Raw genomic sequence first — 19069 nt, forward strand, 5'->3', positions numbered from 1 at the left:
GCGGACGTGGCGGAATCTCCCCGGCCGTCGCTGCGCGAGAACAGTCGCGTATGGCTATGTTAGCTTTCGGCCCCAGAGCCGATCTTGTTGTGTAAATGCATGTAAATAGTGTATAAAGCCTTTTCTTCATCTCACCAACGCCGACTCGGATTCATCGCTACCGCCCAGGGAGCTGACAGCCCTCGTTCACGAAACGGGTGACGAGCGCTGCGTTACCAGCTCCTTGGCACAACCCTGTTGACGGTGGGCTACTGTGTGATAACCCCACCGTCACAACATTGGTGGCAGCGGTGGGATCCACTGTCACAACAGTGCAGACGATGCAGCGCATGCAGTCGTCATTTGAGTTTTGCCCTTTATTTCTCACCAAAAGTTTCCTGTAAGGTGTAAAAATGTATTAACTGGTAGATTATTTTTGACTTTGAACAAAATCTCTTCACTATGTCCGCTGATGCGCTTTTACTTACTTCGTCAAACACGGACCCAAAATGTACTGAAATATAAAAATGGGAGTGGGAAATCGAAATCCCTTCATTTTAAGAGCTACTTTTGAGTGACTGGGCTACACTGCAGTTAGATGCAAACAAAGATTGGAGGAAATGCTGCTTAAATGAGGCCTTCAAACCAATGATAAAAACCTAGTGTCATGATACAGCAATCGATCCTTTTTTGCCACTGCTGAATCAGGCAGCTGACTGTGATATCATAATGATTGGTCTACATTGTAAGCAAATAGTGTTTCTTGAAAAATTTCAAAAGAAACTTTCTGAATAATTTTGATACTCAACAACATTCCACTGAAAAAAAAAAAAAGAGAGAGAGTGTGCATGAACACTTTGCCGAAACCATGCAAGAATATGGTGGTTGAGCCTCATTGAAGCTGTGTCTGTGTTTCGCAGAAATGATCTTTGTAAATTGGAGGCGTCGAATAACACATGGAAAATGCCTATTTGCAAGGTTAGAAGCGGGTTCGGCCTAGCCACTGGTGTTAGGCCAGTGCCAGTCCCTATTTCACCTTTTTATTCCACAGGTCCGCGTGCGTAAAAAAGAAGTAAATCAGTTTGCACAGAAATCGACTTTGGTAAAAGAAATTCAAAATACAAACAATAAACTCAGCTTGAACACGCTGATGGCTGCTTCGCCGGATGAGTGGTAATTGCAATCTGAAACTACAAGACCGTCGGCAGTTTCACTTGCCATTCAGTCATGTGTGCTGCAAAGGAGTTTAAGGCACAAAATTCGACCCTCTTTTAATATCAAATGCCTGCAAATGTGGATCTTAAAGTGCAAATGCATCACTCTGTGGCTGTTACTTCCAGCTGTGTACGTGTTACGATGACATCTCACTAGACGACATACATCATACTGAAGCTGTGTGAAGTGAGCATTCTATAAGCTTTATTCGCTTGAGATGGATACTTCTAAGATTTCAAATATCAAAAACGATAGAACAGAATATCCAATCCACCATAAATGCTCCAAATATTTGAAATGATTTGCATGAGCTAATCGACACTATTGGTTGGAAGGCCTCATTTGAGTGACGCTCCAGTTTATGGTGATGGTGGCTTTAGACACCTCATACTCAACTATACAAGCCAAAACACTTACTTTAGAACAAGTTTTCCCCTACGACTATCAACTGCCAATCATTTACATTTAGGACAATAAACATACATGCTTTCATTGCATGTATGACCTCAAAAAACTAATAAAGCTGTGTCTGTTATCAATAAACTCCAGTCCATTACACTGCAAAGACAATGAAACGTGGACACAGGTTGTAGATCCCTCAGTGGGGCATCACCATCAAGTATCCATTGTGCTTGATGTCTCTGGCATTATGCTGTAACATGTAGTAATCGCCACCCACCCTTCTATAGCCACCCTGGCACACGCTCAACAGACACATTTTTTAGTAGTCCTGGATATTTATTCTCTATCCACGTCAGTTGAAATACACCAATAAGAGAGTAGCATGCCTAATAGGCTCCTATCCAATCGACCTACTTAACCAATGACTCAGGTGATGTGGGACCTGAAGCGCAGTGACTGATGCGTGCATGGGGCTGAATTGAGCTCACCTCAGCCACCTCAGCCTTGTGCTCAGCAGCAGAGTCAAGCAGGGAAGACTGGAGCTGGTGTAGCCAGTCATGGAGCAAGTTGAACTGGCGCACAAACTCTGCAAATGAAAGGGTCTCGCGTGGAGGCGATACTCGTGCCTCTTCATCCATGTCCAGCTCTCCACTTGCCTCCTGACAGACAGGATGAAACGAAAAGAAACTGTTATAGACGACAGAGTTATCAGGAAAATTTCTTTCTCCCTTGTGGGACCAATTTTTCACAATGTCGGCACGTTTTTTTGTTTCAAACAAGTGAATTTAGGTCACTTATAGTCTTTACTTTCCTTCATCATATGCTGGTAAGTTGTAACCCAGCAACCCAGCATCAAAACTACTAGACACAAAGAGGGTACTGGAACTGCCATTCCAAGTGGTGCAGAAAGAAATGTGCACTCTGTAATCTTTTTTTTTTTTTTGCTATATACCCACAACCAATCTTCAGGAACAACACATCAATCGTGCAAATATTTCAAATTATCTGTTGTTTATGCATGTGGCCTTGTACATCAGCATGTTGTTAACCACAAAACAAAAGGTGATTGCCTTCAGTAGTTTTGCAAAATGCCTACAGCAAATATACCCATCTTTCCCTAGAGCCCATTTTGTTTCGAACCAGTAGGCTACAAAATATAGACATCAATAAACCACAGGTGTCAGGTATAGAGCTGTAAACATCAAGAACTTCCAGTGTCCAGCCTTAATGTGCTGTCTTAAAAACCTTTCAGAAAGAACTTTGCCCATTCATGTGCTAAAGGCAAGAAGAAGGAATTGTTTCTGACCTGTAACATAACACTGGCATTAAAGCAAATACTAACATGTTTCGCACATAGCCTACTAGCATGTATAAACCAATAACAAATATAACAAAAAACATATCTTTAGCAGTCCCATAGCAGATATCCAGAGATTTTAATGTGTCACAGTGGTGAAGGTGGACTCTTTTGCACAATTTTAAAAATTCAGCAAGCTAAATGGGCGTCACCAACTGCCTTGGGCACAGACTCTTGCCTGTTGTACAGCTGATTCTTACATGTCAGCCTGCCTATCACAGTGTCCAGGCAAATCCTTCAATATGGCTACCACAGTAACACCCAAGTGCACTCAGCCAAACTTGATACTATAGATAAGGAATTTGAAGTTGTTTCTCATTCGTTGATGAGACCATCATGCATATCATCGCTTTTGCCGACTTGCCAACCACAAAAACGAATGAGATTTCCTTCACCCCCCTATAAACCAGCTGCTACACAATCAACAGCCTTATTTTTACACTATGCATTGATTCCAGGTGGAGAAGAAGGAATCTTGGCACTGTTCAATGCTTGCTACTACCCACACAACCAGCAATATCCATAGGATCTTCACAAAAGGTCTCAATATCACACGTCATTTTTGTACACCCATGCGATGTCCATGCGTCCATTATTAAAAGATCATCTTTTAGTGGATATCCTCATGACCTTACCTTTGTGTGGTCGTGAAGATATCACACAGTGTACATAACTTCGATGTTATAATGTGACTTTCAGTGGACATGCATAGTTCAGCAGATTTCTGCTTTAAATTTTGATTCGGACTAAGTGGAAAGGCAAACAGTGTCTTCAAGTAAAGCCCCTCAATTTGATCTTCAAGACCCTGTTTTCCCTTCTCTGCCCCCCCCCCCCCCCCCCCCCCCCCCGCGAGCGAGAAGACGCGGTCCGCAGATGACTCATGCCGTAGTGCATGATAAAAACGTGGGCAACTCGTGTGCCGGAGAGGTTGAGAACGTTGGAGAGACTCGCTGCCTACATTCGCGATCAAGAAATAGTGCATTCCTTGTGGCGAGCGAAAAATATTAAATGCTTTGCCTGCAGGCTTGTTGTAATAAATATTTGTTATGAACATCAATAATGCGTTTATTGGGCGACGCGCTGTCACTTTCATGATATCTTCGGCAACTCTACCACAAAATTAGCGCGGAGTAGCACGCCTTTTTTTTTTCTTTGATGGCGTCCGCGGCGTTCGTCTCGTTCCCTTCCCTGCCTCCGCTGCGCAGCCACCACAACACAATAACACAATGCACGTGTTGTCCCTGTGAGCGAGAAGACGCGGTCAATTGACGTGTGTCCACAGATGACTCATGCCGTAGTACATGCCTATTTCAGTACACTCAGCGGTCGAGTGGCGTCGTCGTATTTTGGGAACGTCTGCTAATCTTGGCGCTTCCGAGTATTGCAGCTTGCGCTTGGTATAATAGTTCTGCACCCTACCAGTACATTCCTGTACAACCGGAAGTGATCCCCGGAAGCCGGAAGTGTCATTGTGCCTGGCATGCATATGTTGCATAGCTGACACAAGCTCACATCGCCTCAACCGCTCTCCGAGTTGCTGGCAGCCACATATCGTCGCACGCGCGTCACATGGATACATCTTCGCTGACGAAGTTGACAGCAGCAGTCATTTCAAGTTGTTAATCGCCCTGTGCATTGCCTTGTTCGTGGAGTACGTTTCTTCAAAGGTACGTACGTTTCAGCATCACCTAAGAGCACGACTTTTTCTGCTATGCCTAAGTTAAGCAAGAGCGAAGACATGGGCAGCACGCGCAGCTGCGAGGAATACTCGTGCCACGTTTTCTGCTCTTGGTGAACCCGACGAGTGTGCAGAAGTGCACAAACCAGAAATAGTAGTTGGAGAGCTAGCCCGCAATGACAGCCCGCAGCCCACCTCTGTCATGTTTGACCCAGAGTTTATTCCCGCCCAGCCCGGAGCCCACCTCTGTCATGTTTGACCCAGAGTTAATTCCCGCCGCGCAAGGATCACCTGCGTCATCGGAACCTCTAGCTTTTTCTTTAGGCGGCGAGCCATATTGCGCGCGTCGCCTAGCAAATGTGCGAGCGAAATTGCTGATATTGACATAAAGTGCATTTTGCGGGAGTGGGTATAGAAGAGAACATGATGCAGAAGGCCGCGACCTCCCTGCTATATAATTTTTTTTTAACATCACTTTTTGCATGCCTTCATCGCAGAATGGGTTGCTGCTTTGCCATTTTTTGTACACGTTTTTTTTTTTTTGTGAAAAGCTAGGCTGGCTCTTATTAGATCACTTCAGAGAATAAGATTGTTGTCTTGCTATGCGTGCGGTGCCAGCTTGTTCCCACTGGATATTATGAAGAGTGTATGAAACTCTTTTCCATTCTTGCTGTCATTACGCTCTACTTGTCCTTGTTTTCCTCTCCCTGTTCCTTTAATTCCACTGGCTGCAGCTCAGTACTCAGGTGCTTAAGTTATTAAATAGCAACTGCAGCGGCTGGCAACAATTTTTCCTTCTTTTTGGTATTTTAATAATGAACCACAGCTACTATACTGCTGTATTTGTTTCAGTGGCTGCAAGGTCAAACATGCGGTATGTTGCAAAAGTGGATGATGTGCAAGCAGTTATAAAGAAATGGCTCCAACATGCTCCATGCAGTCTTAAACAGCAACAGGAAAGGCTTGCAAAACAAGGTATGAAAATTTAGCCACTATTTTGTACAAAACTGTGTGTGTACATACCAGTTAGATGCCTGTTTAAGCATGGCTTGAACAAATTTAAATGAGCGAAAGCTCAAGCATAATTTTGCATGGTTTACCAAGGCTGTACACGGTTTGAATTAGGGGGTGCTCAAGCTTCTCATTAAAAGTAGATGCGAGAGTGCCTTAACACCACCTTTTCATTCCGCTATTTTTTTTTAATTTTTTTTGTTGGTTTTTGGGGAAAGGAAGGCACAGTATGTCTCACTTTTTAGTGGACACCTATGCTTAATTAGGTTGAAGTCATTCAGTCCCAGCGAGGTGAAATCTGAAGTTGCAGCCTGAATAGCTTACACTCTAAAACAATTTCCAACCTTAACTGAAAAAGAAGTGAACACAAATTATTAACTATCCTTGTTACAGAGACAACAAGTCGTGAAATTTTTACATTCCTTTACTACGGGCACGGTGGAACTACGGGCATGTTAATAGGTTTATTTTCTTCGCACGTAAAGGTTTTGCATCCATTTTTTTTTCACTGTTATATAGCTGTAAGTTCTGTTGCCAGCTTTCAGACAAGTTTGTTTTGTGCATGCGGCCTTTTTTTGTGACTATTTTCTGTTACCTGTCAATTTCTTAATGCCCCACTTTATTGTTCACTTCATCTTTCATATTTTCCAGGAGGCGCAAGCACGGACGCAAACTGAAACCCATGAAGAGGGGAAGGTGTTTGAAAGCTTGCAGTCTTTTTGTGAATAAAACTATAATTCACGCTATGTGTTTTGCTCAACAGCTATCCCTAGCTCTGCTAAAAGTGCATGCTTGTACATCTTGGCAATGTTCATGCAATGTCCAGAGACTGATTTGGCAACGTCCTCTAGACATCATAATGAATGTCCATGTGGACGTCCACTGTGAGGCAATAGGGACATCTCTGGAATATCCACTGGACCAATTGTGGGTCTTTATGGAGATCCTCTGAATATTAAATATTTTGAGGGGTACATTTTATGGACATCTCCTGGATCTGATATGGTTGTCTGGGTAGGGGCAAAGTGAACTAGGTGCTGCACCTGACACTATCCGGATGGAGTTACTAAGCCTGGATGGCTCCGTTCTCCTTATGCCCTTAAACAGTGGCCATGTTCACTTTTATGCTACTGCTGCTCTATGAGGCTCGAATTGACATGTATGCCTGTGGGAACGGCTCTGTTCTCCCTGCATAGAGAAAACGGAAAGGCATCCCTCAAAAGCGTCCATGTTCATTGTTGTGCTACTGCTGCTCTGCGTGATTTAAATCGGCATGTCGCCTATGGGAGCTGGTGGTGGCTAATGCCAAAAGGAAAGGGACTTACCCTGCAGGTGGCAATGAGTTCGTCATTCATGAGGTAGTAGTAGTCGGAGCTGAGGGCCTCCCAGAAGTCGTCCTTCCGGGGCTCCAGTCCATTTCGTTGTGACAAGCTGCTTGGTGAAATGTTCTCCATGCTTTCACTGCTCAGTGCTGACACCCCTGAGGCACCAAATGAATCGCAAATTGTCACTTGTACACGAGAAAATAACCTTACATATTAGCCTGCAAGAAAGATGAGACTGAGAAAAACACTCGCATATGGCTGCGGACTGTGTGTGGACTGGCACTTTTTTGAAAGACCGGCCACAATTAGTTCAATGTGTCTTTGGAAAACCAGTCTCAGATCACCACTGTTACAGCAATCAACAGTGACTCATGCAAGGAAGCAATGCATTAGGCACTGGAAGAAGACGAAAAGAATCACTGCTGCAGCAAACTCAAAAAGAAAAAGAATGAAAACCATGCATGCTGGCAGATAGGATGCTGAATGAAAGGGCTAAAAATAGCAAAGCAAACGTCAACCAAAGGATGTCAAGTACAAAAAAGGATTACCCTTTGTACCATCCTTTCTTGCATTTGACAACAAATAATAAACAGAATAAGAAACATGGGACAAAACATCAGGACAACAAGCACAGGTACAGTAATAAAGTGCAGCATTAAACAATCATGGCTATGAAAATAGGGACAATAAAATGCACCTGTTTCGCCTTGGTGTGCATTTTTATTTTACTTGCTTTATGCAAATGAACATCACCGCACCGTCTTGCACAAAACTTCTCTCAACCAGCACTACGTGATTTTTGCAAGCTTTTCATACCCAAAATGAGAAATTATTCTTCGATATGTGAGGCTTAAATTTTTGTAGTGAAGCTGTCAGCTCATGTTCACATATCACTGAAAAGAATCATGACATCACATAGCAAACTGTGCTTCTAATGCTCTATAACTTAAGTTACACTTATACAATGCTGATGAATGACTGCCAGCTCACAAATTGGACACACCATACAAATTTCTCTGCTTAGTGCACTTTGTGAATGCAGAAACCTCAGCTTGGCACATACAAACTGAACTAAAATGGGACAAAACTTTACATATACGATAAACATACCCTTAAGAGGCACCAGCAAAAAAAAAAGGGTTTCACTTAATGCTTTCTGAAAGTACATTTGCATCTACAAAATTGTGCATACCCTGAAGTTTTGCAAATCTCTCTTGTGTGTCTGTGGTCCTTGGTGTGCTTTTCCGTAGTCCGGTCCTTAACTCGATGCCCTTGTGTGTCTGGTAGTTTTCTTTGGCACTGGTTTCAGTTGGAGTCCTGTCTCGGCACTCTTGTCTCGTGTTATGGCTTGCATTGCGGCTTTGGCTACGTCTTCCCCGCAGTCTTGTACTTCCCAAGAGCGACGATGATGCTGGATGCCTGTCAAAGCTGCTGCAGCGACAAGGCCAGATGCAGGAGGTGTTGTCGTGGCTGTTCCCGTTGCTAGTATGTCTCCTCGAACGGGTCGAGGACAGCAAGGGACGATGCCTGCATGACAATGGGCCAAGTGACAATGATGTCAAGGCATATAACGCACAGCTGTTAGCCGGTCAGGGTCTTTTTTTAGTACCGGTATGTCTATTTATTAAAATGCAAGCAAAATTTCAGTTAGAAGGCAATAATGAGAGTGGACAAATAGAGAGGCAAATACTGATATAACACATTAGGAATGAGGAGAACATACCTGGCTGTGGGCAGTGTCTAGTGAGGTCACTATAGTTACCTTGCAGTACCCAGGTATCACATGGCGCAGGACCTCTACTGGTCACATACTCAAGTGAGGCAGGGGCAAACCCCCAATACTTATGCCAACCTCTAGTGGGGAATAAGTAGGCAAGCCCAAATTTGACCTGCCCATGTTGATCCTACATAGGTCCCATACAGGCATTGTTAGGGCTAACTCAGACCCATCCCTATCCTCTTCCCACACTGATCTCTCGTCAGGTACTTGAGGGAAGATGGAATATAAATGAGGGCTCCAAGCCAGAAAAAACTCAGCTATATTGAATGGGGCTGCCCACACAAAAGAGGCCCCACATCAGCCATGGCGGGGCTTGAAAACAGGTGTGACAGCTTGCTGCCACATCACTTCCTTGTAGGATACTTGTAGGGAAGGTGCACATAAATGTAGGTCCAAAGTGGGAAAAACACTACTATGAGACTATTAACAGCTTTACTGAAAGAAAAAGAAAAAGAAGAAAACTTGGTGGTGCACTTAACATACTTTAAAATGGAATGTGATAACAACAGAATCCACACTTGTTACTGCTTTGGTGTTTCTGTGTAATTTATTTTTTGACATTTTGGAGACTGTTGATAGCAATAGTCACCACTCCTGAGGCAACTGCATGTCACCACTCAACCGGTCCACTTCAATCATACAGCTAGATCAACAGGTGAAAGTTAACTGGTTGATACTGAAACACATTTTATATATACTACATACACAGCATTTTGAGACATTGCAATAGTTTCCTGAGGTTGTAACCAGGTGGATGATCTCATAACCTTTAAAATCCCTGCCATTTCATCTGCCAAATTCATGAGATCACATGCCAGATCCAATTTCCTGATAGGTCGAGAGGTTGGTGGCGTCATTAAATCATGCTGGTAGGGTGTGTGAACACCTCGTGAACACCCTTTAAGAAATTGCCCTTTTCCAAGACAATGACCTAGACCTGCACGCTGCGCAAAATATTTCAGCGCAGTAAAGTGCTTAAGTGAACATCACACTCAACACCTACCCAGGTAAAGTCAGGTACACAGGTCTGTTCAGTCTAAGTAGCGGCGGGCCATAGGGACGGGTCAGTGCTGGGTGGGGAGCCTCCGGTCTCGAGCAGCGTCGTCGCACCCTCCAAATTTGTCGGCAGACACCGACACTGGGGACGCGGCCATGCTCACTCGGCACCTGCAGAGCAAAAAGAACAAAGCTATGTCAGCAAACGCACACACAAGAGGGCAAACAGGAAAAAAGCAGAAAAGCCACAACCGATGTGCCAATATCTGTACCACGCTCGAAATCAAGGGCTTGGTTTGAGTAACCATGCCATGCCAAGAGGTTGCCCACTGTGAAAGGGCACAGCCATTATTACCAACGTCATCCTAGATCAGTGCAGTAGAAGATCTAAAATGCACTTGACCCTTCAAGACTTTAGATAAAAGAGAGTCTCTGAGCCACTCAAAGTCACAAAAGTGCCACAAATGACATGGCCTGAAGTCGGCCACACTGCATGCAGGGGGTGCGTGCACCTTTCACAGGTGCAAATGATGCAGGGATCTATATAAGGATGCTGCAGATTCATGTACAAAGGACCACATGGGGCATCAGCTGCAATCAAGTCACTGCCCACAATATTGAGTTTCTTGTTCTGCCTGTATGATCTGCCTTAAGGGGCCCTATTCTAAACATTGGTTGTATGTTTACTGCTACAGAGTTTTCACTACCTGTGAATTTCATTACAGAAAGAGCCAGTTGAAATAAAACTCCCTGCATGACCTATAGTTAAGTGAGCAGGCAAAACATTGCAATTCTTCAAGAAGCACAGAAAATGGTCCCGCAGCCAATTAAAGAAGCTGTTTTCTCAGAGAAAATGACATGGCAAAAGCAAATTTTGCCTTTATGTCACGTAATTATGTGATTCGAGAGGTGCTTCTATGGTTGGTTGGTTTGCGAGGTTTAATGTCCCAAAAGCGACTCAAGTTATCAGAGACGCCGTAGTGGAGGGCTCCGGAAATTTCAACCATCTGGGATTCTTTAACGCGCACTGACATCTCTCACAGCACACGGGCGCCTTGCTTTTCACCTCCATCGAAAAGCGGCCGCCGCGGCCGGAATTCGAACCCGCATCCTTGGGCACAGTGGTTAAGCACCCTGACCACTGCACCATCACGGCGGGGCAGGTGCTTCTATGGTATTTCACAACAGAAAGAAATACGCAGAATATGACAATTTGTCATAACATCAGACTTACATTCCTCACTATTGAAGAGGAAAGAAAGCAAACGCCGTTAAGGACTGATTTCCTGACCCCACATCGAGGTCTTAAATAGAAATGATTCGAACAAGTTTAGAATCCACATAGCCACAACTTTGAAGAAATCGCGAAAAGGGGAGGGGGTGCAGAAAAAAAAAAGCTCAAAAAAGCGCTGCATTTTCAAATAAACCCGCCGCAGGATGCAACGTCCACGGACGGAGAACGGTTCCAGAAGGCGCTGTGGTGCGCGATACACCATGCGTCGCTTAGCCCGGTAGATGGCGCGAAAACCTCACGGCCTAACCCGCGTTAAGGTGCATTTACCCGCATCTCACCATTTCTGTCGCCTCAGCATTACAGAGTTTTATCTTACCGTAATCCGCGATCCGCCACCGCGACTCTCTAGCACGCGTGGGCGGGGGCGCTCAAGCTGATTGGTCCCGACGCGGCAGGTCTGTGTGCCGACATCCAGTATGTGGCGTCATCTATCGGCGTCAAGGGGGGTCTGGGCATGCGCAGTGGAGCGCGCGGTGGTGGATCACGGTAGCGGATCGCGACGGTGTGATAAAACTCTCTATTGTTACTTTTAATTGATACTCCCGCGCAGCGCTTCTCTACGGCCACAGACATGGACTGCGTGAAATGTAGTCATTTAACATAGCGGCAAATGGTGATAATAATAATAATAAACAAATAAATAAAATGGTAGCGCTTAGGAACATGCGCCGTTCATTTGAAACTGGCGGATTTTTAGGAACTGTGTAGCGCAAGAAAGATGGCCCCACATAATTTAGACGACACGAAAAGTTCTTTTTTTTTTTCCTTTTTTTTTTTTCGCGCCCCGTGCAGTGAGGGGGGGGGGGGGGATTCATTTGGGCGCGTTCGGTCACACAACAAACACCAGCAGCACCAAGCGGCTCAGATGCGCAATGGCGCGATCGCGCTCGGGCCGGATGCTCTTCCCACTCCGAGATACGCCCCTTGCAGCGACCGCGCCGCCGGGTCACTCGATCCTTTCGCGGGCCCGCTACCGGTGTCGGCGCAGGACGGTAGACGGAGCGCCAGCGGCCCGCTGACAGCGTCGCGTAACCAATGAGGTAACCGCCGCCTACAAAAAAAGGCCGACCCCCTTCCCTCCACTTCCCACCGCCAACTTGCCAAAGCCGGCGGCGTGCAGAGAACGCGAGCGAGGGAAACGCGACCCGCCGAAGAGCGAGTTTCCCCGGTTTCGCGGGTCGCAGGAACCACCGTAGATCGCCGGCGAGGAGCAAGAACGGAGAAAGAGATGCGTCGTCGATGCGGGCGGAGGCATGCTTCCTTCACCTGGCGGCACGGCAGTTTCGCGTTTTCGGTGCTTCTCACCGGTATTGATTGATTGATTAATTGATTGAAAACTTTATTGAGTGCATGGGAGTTCTCGGAGTTGTGGGTGGTCCGCCTATTCCGGCAGCACAGTGGCCTGCGCCGCAGCGTGGGCCCTACGAACCAGTCCTCGTTGTTGGTCGGGGTCCTCGCTGTGCAGAATGGCCTCCCACTGCTCCAAATTGGGATTCGGAAGTTTGTCGATAAAGGGATTTAATTGGCATGCCCACACCATGTGAAAAGCCGTAGCTATTTCTCCACAGTGTGGGCACTCTGACGTGTAAAGTGAGGGGTACCATTGGTGGAGAAGTGGTGTAACGAGAGTAAATACCGACCGGGAAGACTCGACATGCCACGCTGACAGCGGCGCGAGCGATAAGAGACAAACGAGAAGGTTACGAGCAACGGTAGGACTGTTGAAAAAAAATCACTAGACCTGACGCGCGCGCTTCAGCTAACTAACCAAACGAGGAAGAGTTATACGCAATCAAAGAAAAGAAATAACAAAGTGCGGGAAGCGTGGTGCGACAGTGTACCGTTTGATTAAGTAGCGCAGTTATGTGTACGTATCTCAGGGTATTGTTCTGCTACCTCATACATCTGCGCAGAGGTTGCGAGGCTGCATCCCGTCGACAAATGTTGGTCTGAAAGTGTGCGCTGTTCACCCGCCTAGGGCAGCCACTTGGCTACAAGTACATTTTTTTTCCATTGCAAGAGAGAGGATGTATGCACAGGAGATGATGTATGCACAGGTGTCGCGAAAAGGCTTCCGCGAGGAGATCCAGCGGCAGTTCCATCGCTCTTCAACATTCAGACCACGCGCGACTCTACTTCAACAGTATATAGAACGCGGCAACACGTCTCTTAAGAAATCAATTTCCGTTTTGGTCTAACTGCTCTATCACAGAACTGCCGCAATTTTTTTTCTTCGACATTTTCGTCTGCAATTAAGCCCTGCAATAGTGCTGTACCAGTAATTAGCTGCCGATAAGTACGGTAGGCTAAAAAAAATATCAGAGAAAAAATTCGACCGAAATTCGACCGAAAAGCACCACAAGGAAAAAGAAAAGTAATCCAGAACCCCCCCCCCCCCCCCCCCCAATATCACGAACACTACTTTCTGAATACAAAAAAAAAAAAAATAACGAAGCGTGTAGCCTCAAGAAGGAAGAAATGGTAACTGTCTCCCATCTCTGCGGACACCTCAATCCCGCCGCGAAGAAAGACGGCGACAGAATGATTATGAATTCTTAATTGAAGTAATTATTTTTTAATTAATCGAGCCCACTGACAAATAACACACCACGTGGGCACGGTTCCGCGTCTCGGGCCCCATAGAAATGTTGCTCGTGCAACCAGCGCCGCCATGTTCACCCGAAAACTTTGCAGGGCGACTCTTCGCGCTCTACAAAAATAGCCTGAAATCGCGAGCATAGCTAAGTGCGCAATGTCATGTTTGATTTTTGTTTGCTTGTTTCCGGCTCCGCGACGCACGAGCAGCTTCCCGTGAAGCAATTGACAGGCTTTTCAGAGCGTTTCGTAATTCGGCCCTAGGAACTGATTAAATGTCCGCAGCGGAAAAACTCGACAGGAAAGGAGCGGTAACATCAATACCACATGGGTGGCGTAGATCACGGCCACCCAAGCACGGCCTCGGCGCTGCGAAGAGCGAAGTGGCGAGGTGAGTAAAAAGGGGCGCGCATTCGAAATCATCATCAGCCGGACTATAGCGACTGCAGGTCGAAGGCCTCTCCCATATAATATTCCTCCAGTTAACCCGGTCTTGCTAGCATACTGTTTCTGATGCGCGCATCGTTGCTGGCACGCCGACGCCAAATGAGCCCCATCCTCCAGCCGAAGCAACTGACTCACGACCGTGAGCAATGCCGTGAGCGTGACGGCAGAACACTGTAGCGACGGCGAACATGCGTGACGCCATATGCATTTTGGAACGTAGCTGTTGCCACGGCAACCAGCGGCAACCGAGAACGAAGGAACTGACGTAATGTGCCGTCTTGGCGATGGCGACTGATGATAGTGTCTACTCTCATCTGGGCTGGAAATGGAATGTCGCAACCCGGTCCTGTGCTATAGCTGCATCTGCTTGACCCCTGCAAGTTTTCTGCCGCCCACTGCTACGCTTTCCTCCCCTTGGTATGCAGTTTGCTACCGCTTTCGATTATCGATTATATCCTCACTTCGCACTACATGCCCTGCTCATGCACATTTCTTCTTGCTTTCCACGCTACAATGTCATTAAGTCCGGTTATTTCTCTGAACCACTCTGCACGCTTCCTATACCGTTCCATAGCCCTCTGCATTGCCCTCAACTAAAGTAGAGCCCTCTCCGTTAGCCTCCACGTTTTGACCCCATACTCTATACTCAAGACTAGGCGTCAGGGCACAGCCACAGCTGTAGTCTGCAGTGCACACCAGGTGAGCGTCTGCCATATTTTTTTTTTTCCTTTCATTTTTACTGTCCGCTCAGCTAACAAGCGCTCGTGAACAAGCTCTCGGCTGCCTTTACTAAAGAAGGCAGCGGCATTTTGGTTTGTGGGGTTTAACGTCCCAAAGCGACTCAGGCTATAAGAGTCGCCGTAGTGGAGGACGCCGGAAATTTCGACCACTTGGGGTTCCTTAACGTGTACTGACGTCGCACAGCACACGGGCGCCTTGCTTTTCGCCTCCATCAAAAAGCGGCCACCGAGGCCGGGATTCGACCCCGCACCCTTGGGAGCAGTAGTTGAGCGCCGTAAACACAGGCGATATGCCCGGCTGCGTGCACAGGCAAAGATGGCAAGGACCCGGGAAGGAAACGGGGAATGCGTCAGCAAAGAGACGCGCGGAACCCTCAGAGACTGGAAGCCGCGAGCGGCCAGCGCGGTGCATGCATGCTCACAAGCGGCACCAAACGGCGTTTACAAGATAACCACTCTAACTAGCACAACATACACGGGATCCAGAGACATCGCTTCCGGTTCACAGTGATTACAAAACGGTCTGATGTGTTCCAAGGGGCACAATGAAGGATGACGGCTGAGGATGAAATGCACTGCGCTGCTATATGAGCGGTGCACTGTCGACCCTGTGTCACCACCAGGTGTCCTCACCTGCGTTTACTTCGTTAAATTTGTCTCCCTAGGAACAGGACACGACATGTCGTGACTTAACAGGCGGCTAGGAATGCATGTGATCGAAGATGATGATGGTCCAGCTCGCTAAAGGAGGCCAGGACAGGATGCGAACCCCGCCCCAGCGATCAGGTTGCGTGCATCGGCCAGCACTGTATCGATCCCGCCCAAAGCTGCACAAGGGAAGGCTAACTACATCTAGCAGCAATAAAACATTAAGGAGCAACAGCACCGCCTCGATCGGCGACGAAAACAGACCGGCGCGACCGCGGGAACCGTCCAAGGAACGAAACATAAACACCTCGCCAGAAAGGGTGGCGGGATGGAGTAGCCGTTCGCTAACGCGGCCTTTCTAAACAGGATGTCCAATCCACACCGGCCAAGCAAGCGAACAGCGCAGCATGCATGCGCTAGGAAGTCAGTCTCGCGCACAGTCCGCAGGTCCGACAGCGGTCGAGAGTGGAAGCCAGAGAAAGGGACGGTGAAACAACCATCCCAAAGGCGGGGGACAAGATGTTCGTAGAGGAAAGAGGTGCGGGGGGAGGTGTCTCAAGAGCGCGCACGACCAGGAAAAAAAGAGCGCGCGGCCGGCGGTTCCACAGTCGGCTCAGTGCCAAGCCACCGGAGAAAGACGGCCGAGGAAGATGAGAAGAAATAAAATACAGTAAATTGCGCTGCGAAGTTCTATTACGCCGCTATTCTCCGGCCATTTATACCATTTTTTTTTTGTTTTTCATTTCTATTTAACTTCTCCCCTTCTTTCAAGGACAGCCGCTCGCGTTTTGTGCGGAGATCTGCGAGCTGAGACAAGCCGAGAGGAGAGAGAGAGAGAGAGAGAGAGCCGGGAGCACCGCGAGACGGCCGGTTCATTATTTACGAGCGAAACACGACGCGGGCTGTTCATTATTGCGCTGTGGTCAGAACACCGCAATCAGGCGACAATTAAGAAAAGGCCCGCGCAACTCGCAGCTGCCCGTACGTTGTAAATAAAGATTGAGAGAGCGGGAAACATCAGGTTAGATATGACGCAAAGAACACATTCCAGAACTACACATAAGAAAAAAGAGGAAAAAAAAAAGGAAAGGGGGAGCTGAAAATGCAGAAAGAAAAGAGAGCAGCAAGAAGAATTCATAGACGGCCGACTGCACGGATGAAATAATGCCGATGCTGCAGCGGTTACCCCAATAATGCGAGAAATTTGGCCGACGACACTGATTGCGGGCTCTTCAACGAGGTCGAAAACAGATCTGAACCCGTGTGTAGATAGAACGCTTGATAAGGTCCGAGCGACAGCCTCTCGACACAGGTGTACACCAAGAAGGAAATGAAAAGAAAAAAAAAAGCGATATCTCACAGGAATGCGGAGAGGAGAAAGCTTACGCGCATTACAACGTGTCGCAACGCGCGAAAAGCCAGATGCTTGATAGAGAAAGTAAGCCCTGCTTAACCGGCCGGGTGTCCTTGGAGGCGCCGATTTCAGCAGGTGAGTGTACGTGCGCAAAGCCGTCTGGCGCAAGCCTGCTGACGTTAAGCTCCCCCTATTTTCCTACAGACCGAAAAAACAAAGGAAACGAAAGAATTAAAGTAGGAGAAACAAAAAAGAGCACTGTCCGCTCCAGCTGGCGAACATGTGATCCGTAACCTGTAGTGAACGTTCAAGAACCCTGCCAGCTGACGCGGCCGGCAGAATAAACGACGGCAAAGGCGCTTATATATACAGTCATCTAACGCATAGTGTATATAAATAACAACCAGAAATAAATCCAGAAGGCTCTCTGGAAAGACACTAGAGATATTTAGCTTATAGTGATCCGCGATCCGCCACCGTGACCCGCTACCGTGCGTGGGCACAAGTTGATTGGTCCCGACGCGGTAGGTCTGTGTGCCGACATCCAGTACGTGTCGCCATCTATCGGCGTCAAGGGGATCTGGGCATGCGCAGTGGAACGCACGGTGGCGGATCACGGTAGCGGATCGCGATAAGCTAAAACTCTCTACTAAACAAAACTGATGCGGCTTATTCAGCAAATACAAGATTGTTTGGCTTGACCTAATTAAAGGTTTTAACGTCCGAAAGCCGCTCGGCTATTCATGAACGCCGTAGAGGGTCCCGAAAATTTCGACCACCCGGAATTATTTATACCGTGCACTGACATCGCACAGCACACGAGAACATTGCATTTTCGCCTATATCGAAAAACGGTCACGGCGGGGCGCGACGCTCAACATATTTCTGCTTCCGGACCAGTCCAGGGTAGCGCTGTTGGCCACGTGGCAAGCTGTGAGCGGACTTCAATTGGGAGTGTAGTATGACGTCACGTAAAAAGTTGTATTCGCGCGTGGACGAGCGGCACTGAAGCCGCGCACCCGAAAGTGTTTACGCCCAAGACGGGAAGTGCCGAAGCATTGACGCTGGTTGGAGAGGAAACTCTTACTACCGATAAGCGAAACGAAAGGAGAAATGAACAAACAAACAAAAATACAAGGACACACCTGAGCGCAAATCAGCGCGTGGTTAGAGGAGTGGTTCAGCGAGCTAAAATGCGGTTACCTGAGATTCACGGAAAGGCTGAGTGCGTCGACGCCTACGTGCAAGCATTCCGATCGGACTCCATCATGCCGCGGAGCAGTACATACGCGCCAATGCACTTGTACTCTCGGAAAAAAAAAAAAAAAATGCGCTACTTGCAAAAGAGGACCACACTTGCACGTTTAACTCCAATACTGATAGTGAAATGAGGATAGCAATGCATTTACTACCTTAAAACATAAATTTCATTACGAAACGAATCTGCAGGAGAGAAAAAGAAGGGTAAAAGTAGACCCGCCAATACCGCACTTTCATTTTGCCGTAGAACAAGATATAGATGATGATGATGATGATGATGTTAAGCTCTTTATTTACTCCCAAAAAAAGGGGAACCAGCCGAAAAACTGGTTGCACTGCTTAGAGAAGGTCAGCAGGTATCCCTTGGGACTCTGCGGCCTCCAATGCGCGCAAAATGAGCTGGCGCTGTTGGGCGAGCTGGGTGGTACAGAGTCCACAGGCGAAACAATGAGCTTGAGTAGGACAATGAGGAAACGAGTCCCCCATCGAGCCTGAACGAAAGATATCCGACAAAAAAAAAAAGAAAGAAAAAGAGCGGTTGGATTACGTTATTTGCCAGAGTCCACTGAAATCCTCGTGCAGCGACGTATAGCGTACATTCCGGGCTGAATTGGAACGCAAATAACACACACACACACACACACACACACACACACACACACACACACACACACACACACACACACACACACACACACACACACACACACACACACACACACACACACACACACACACACACACACACACACACACACACACACACACACAAATTTCGCAAATTTCAGACCTGTTCCTGAGTCGAAATACACGAACGGCTGCAAAAGAGCACCGTGAAACAGGCAGAGCAACCCAAACGAGCGGTTAAGGCACATCTTACTCTCACCGCTGCACGCTAGAGAGACCAATGTCATCAAAGAAACATCTTGTTGTAATGGAAATTAAATAATGAAAAACGCACATCCTTCACCCGTGGAAACAGCCCGCT

At 47.1% G+C, this 19069-nt stretch overlaps 1 protein-coding gene and 1 long non-coding RNA gene across 2 annotated transcripts in view; one reads left to right on the forward strand and one right to left on the reverse strand.

The window, feature by feature from the left end:
- klar (klarsicht) overlaps positions 1–9910 on the reverse strand; it is a 238285-nt gene extending 228375 nt beyond the window's left edge. The window contains exons 1-4 of the mRNA XM_084582611.1: positions 9751–9910; positions 8160–8494; positions 6968–7122; positions 2085–2255 (exon numbers count right to left, since the gene is read on the reverse strand). Coding sequence (XP_084438737.1) covers positions 2085–2255; positions 6968–7096 — 300 coding nt within the window. The 5' untranslated portion in view covers positions 7097–7122; positions 8160–8494; positions 9751–9910. The remainder of the gene's footprint in view (positions 1–2084; positions 2256–6967; positions 7123–8159; positions 8495–9750) is intronic.
- LOC146176285 (uncharacterized) lies at positions 4410–6553 on the forward strand. The gene is made up of 3 exons (XR_014701174.1): positions 4410–4620; positions 5484–5606; positions 6294–6553. It is a non-coding gene; the product is annotated as an uncharacterized LOC146176285 (long non-coding RNA).
- Positions 9911–19069: the final 9159 nt, after the last annotated feature.

The sequence above is a fragment of the Amblyomma maculatum genome, chromosome 10 (genome assembly GCF_055883805.1).
Source record: "Amblyomma maculatum isolate TAMU_Amacu chromosome 10, ASM5588380v1, whole genome shotgun sequence".
NCBI classification, from domain to species: Eukaryota; Metazoa; Arthropoda; class Arachnida; order Ixodida; family Ixodidae; genus Amblyomma; species Amblyomma maculatum.